The sequence below is a fragment of the Sinocyclocheilus grahami genome, unplaced genomic scaffold (genome assembly GCF_001515645.1).
Source record: "Sinocyclocheilus grahami isolate Dianchi unplaced genomic scaffold, SAMN03320097.WGS_v1.1 scaffold984.1, whole genome shotgun sequence".
Taxonomy (NCBI): domain Eukaryota; kingdom Metazoa; phylum Chordata; class Actinopteri; order Cypriniformes; family Cyprinidae; genus Sinocyclocheilus; species Sinocyclocheilus grahami.
This window is the reverse complement of record NW_015506163.1, coordinates 292,819-295,535: the sequence shown is the minus strand read 5'-3', so window position 1 is coordinate 295,535 and position 2,717 is coordinate 292,819. Positions and strand designations below refer to the sequence as shown.

General features: G+C 38.1%; 1 protein-coding gene across 2 annotated transcripts in view; it reads right to left on the bottom strand.

Annotated features, from left to right (window-relative positions):
• Nucleotides 1–1,217: 1,217 nt before the first annotated feature.
• LOC107565162 (hematological and neurological expressed 1 protein-like) overlaps nucleotides 1,218–2,717 on the bottom strand; it is a 15,974-nt gene continuing 14,474 nt past the window's right edge. For both annotated transcript variants that reach the window (XM_016250377.1, XM_016250378.1), the window contains one exon: nucleotides 1,218–1,340. In XM_016250377.1, the coding sequence (XP_016105863.1) occupies nucleotides 1,233–1,340 (108 nt within the window). In that variant the 3' untranslated portion in view covers nucleotides 1,218–1,232. The remainder of the gene's footprint in view (nucleotides 1,341–2,717) is intronic.

The following is a 2,717-nucleotide window of genomic DNA, read 5'->3' as shown; positions in this document are numbered from 1 at the left end:
ACCGTTTATATATATATATATATATATATATATATATATATATATATATATATATATATATATATATATATATACACACACACACACACACACACACACACATACATACAGACATATATACACACATATACATATATACACACACACACACACACACACACACACATACATACAGACATATATATACACACACACACACATATATACACATACACGCATAAATATTCACTGTAGTTACACGTTTTGTTTTTTTAATGGAGAAAATCCCTTTGTGTGCGTTTTATTAATTTGTGAACTATAAATTGATCAGTAATTACAAACCAACATTGAAAGTTTCATTTATTCATTCAAAGACTTTCACATTTTTTTAGTGTTATTATTAACCCCATGCCCAAAAAGACATGTCATGTCTCTAAATGTAAAAAAAAAAAAAAATTTGTTATACAATATAATGTTTGTATAATAATTAGTTATTATTATTATTAAAACAATGGCCATTTTTGGTTATCATTTTTAATTTAGATAATAATAATGATCTATTTTATATATTCTTTTTATTATTACTACTAGTAACATTTTACATATTTTATTTAAAAAAAAAAAATTTAAATACTGATAGAACATTTAAATGTGGGACACACTTCATAAATAATAATAATATGCCCTCCAATGTAAATAAATAAAATGTTTGCATACCATCTAATAAAAAAATATTTTTTTTTATAAATTACTTTTATATTATTTTATTTCATATTAATATTTCATATAAATTATTATTTTAAAACCATTGACAGAACATTTAACATTAACATTTAAAAATCCCACACATTTAAACTATATTCATACATTTGTCATGGCCTCTACACAAATGTAAAATAAGAGTTCACATTTAGTTTGATGATCAACATTTTCTGTAGATTAAGCACTTCTTTCACTGACCGTTTGCTACAATGCCAACACGCCACAGAATGCACATCAAATCAACAAAGGCCAATCAGCGCGTGCCGTCGGTCTGGCAGGTTAAACTAGAGAGTCAGAGCTTCCCTAGACCTGTTGGATTTCTAACGGATTTCCCTCATTCTGTCCCGGGAGACGATCGGTCAGAATCAGTGTTACTGCAGCCGTCTTTAATGAGAAGAGCAGACTGAAGCCGGCAGACGTGGAATCGTGGAATAAATGTTAATGGAGAGAGGAACATTCCAGAACTAATGCAGACCTTCAGCAAGTGTTTATCAGCAGCATTCCTCAACCAATGAGAGTCCAAACAGAGCACCAAATACTGAGACTGGCAAAGAGAAAAGTGTCTCACCGTTGTTCTCCTGCTCGTATTCATTGTGATCCTGCAAAACAAGAGCAGATTCGAGATCAGATGCATTTACAAAACCAACATGGACAGTATTTGCTTCAGCTCCTTTTAACCTCCTTGATGTGACACTGAATATCCAGTGAGAAAATTAAGTGTTTTAATGTTCAGGGAGTATTATTGGACAGTACTGTTTCTCTCTGTACACACAGCATTTATTACATCAACAGAAGAGTAAACACATTTCAAGTTACTAGTTTTGATTCAAGATCATGTTACTAAAATTGTTCTATAAGAGCAGAGACATTCAATACAGACAAAACAGAAACAAAAGCCTGTAAAAACCAACATCTACAAGACAAGCGGATAAATTCAGTAAGAAATTCCTCCTGTGAAGGACAAATGAATTAATCTGTCCACATAAAGAGCTCTGTGGTTTTAGTGAACGAGAGCGAGTGAGTGAGTGTGAGAGTGAGTGAGTGAGTGAGTGTGTGTGTATGAGAGTGAGTGAGTGAGTGAGTGAGTGTATGAGAGGGTGAGAGTGTATGAGAGGGTGAGAGTGTATGAGAGGGTGAGAGTGTATGAGAGGGTGAGAGTGTATGAGAGGGTGAGAGTGAGAGAGTGAGTGTAAGTGTATGAGAGTGTGAGAGGGTGAGAGAATGTATGAGAGTGAGAGTGTGAGAGAGTGTGTGAGAGAGAGAGAGTGTGAGTGTATGAGAGTGTGAGTGTATGAGAGAGTGAGAGTGAGAGAGTGAGAGAGAGAATGTATGAGAGTGAGAGTGTGAGAGAGAGAGTGAGTGAGTGTGAGTGTATGAGAGTGTGAGAGAGTGAGTGTGAGTGAATGTATGAGAGTGAGAGTGTGAGAGAGAGAGAGAGTGAGTGAGAGTGTGAGTGTATGAGAGTGAGAGTGTATGAGAGTGTGAGTGAGAGTGAGTGAATGTATGAGAGAGAGTGTGAGAGAGAGAGTGAGTGTATGAGAGTGAGAGTGTATGAGAGTGTGAGAGAGTGAGTGAATGTAAGAGAGTGAGAGTGAGAGTGTGAGTGTATGAGAGAGAGTGTGAGTGTATGAGAGTGTGAGAGAGAGAGTGAGAGAGTGTGAGAGAGTGAGAGTGTGAGAGAGTGTGTGAGAGAGAGAGAGAGAGTGTATGAGTGAGTGCGAGTGAGAGAGAGTGCGAGTGAGAGAGTGCGAGTGAGAGAGCGAGCGAGTGAGAGAGCGAGCGAGCGAGTGAGCGAGTGAGCGAGTGAGCGAGAGAGAGCGAGTGAGAGAGCGAGAGAGAGCGGGAGAGAGCGAGAGAGAGCGGGAGAGAGCGAGAGAGAGCGGGAGAGAGCGAGAGAGAGCGAGAGAGAGCGAGAGAGAGCGAGAGAGAGCGAGAGAGAGCGAGAGAGAGCGAGAGAGAGCGAGAGAGAGCGAGAG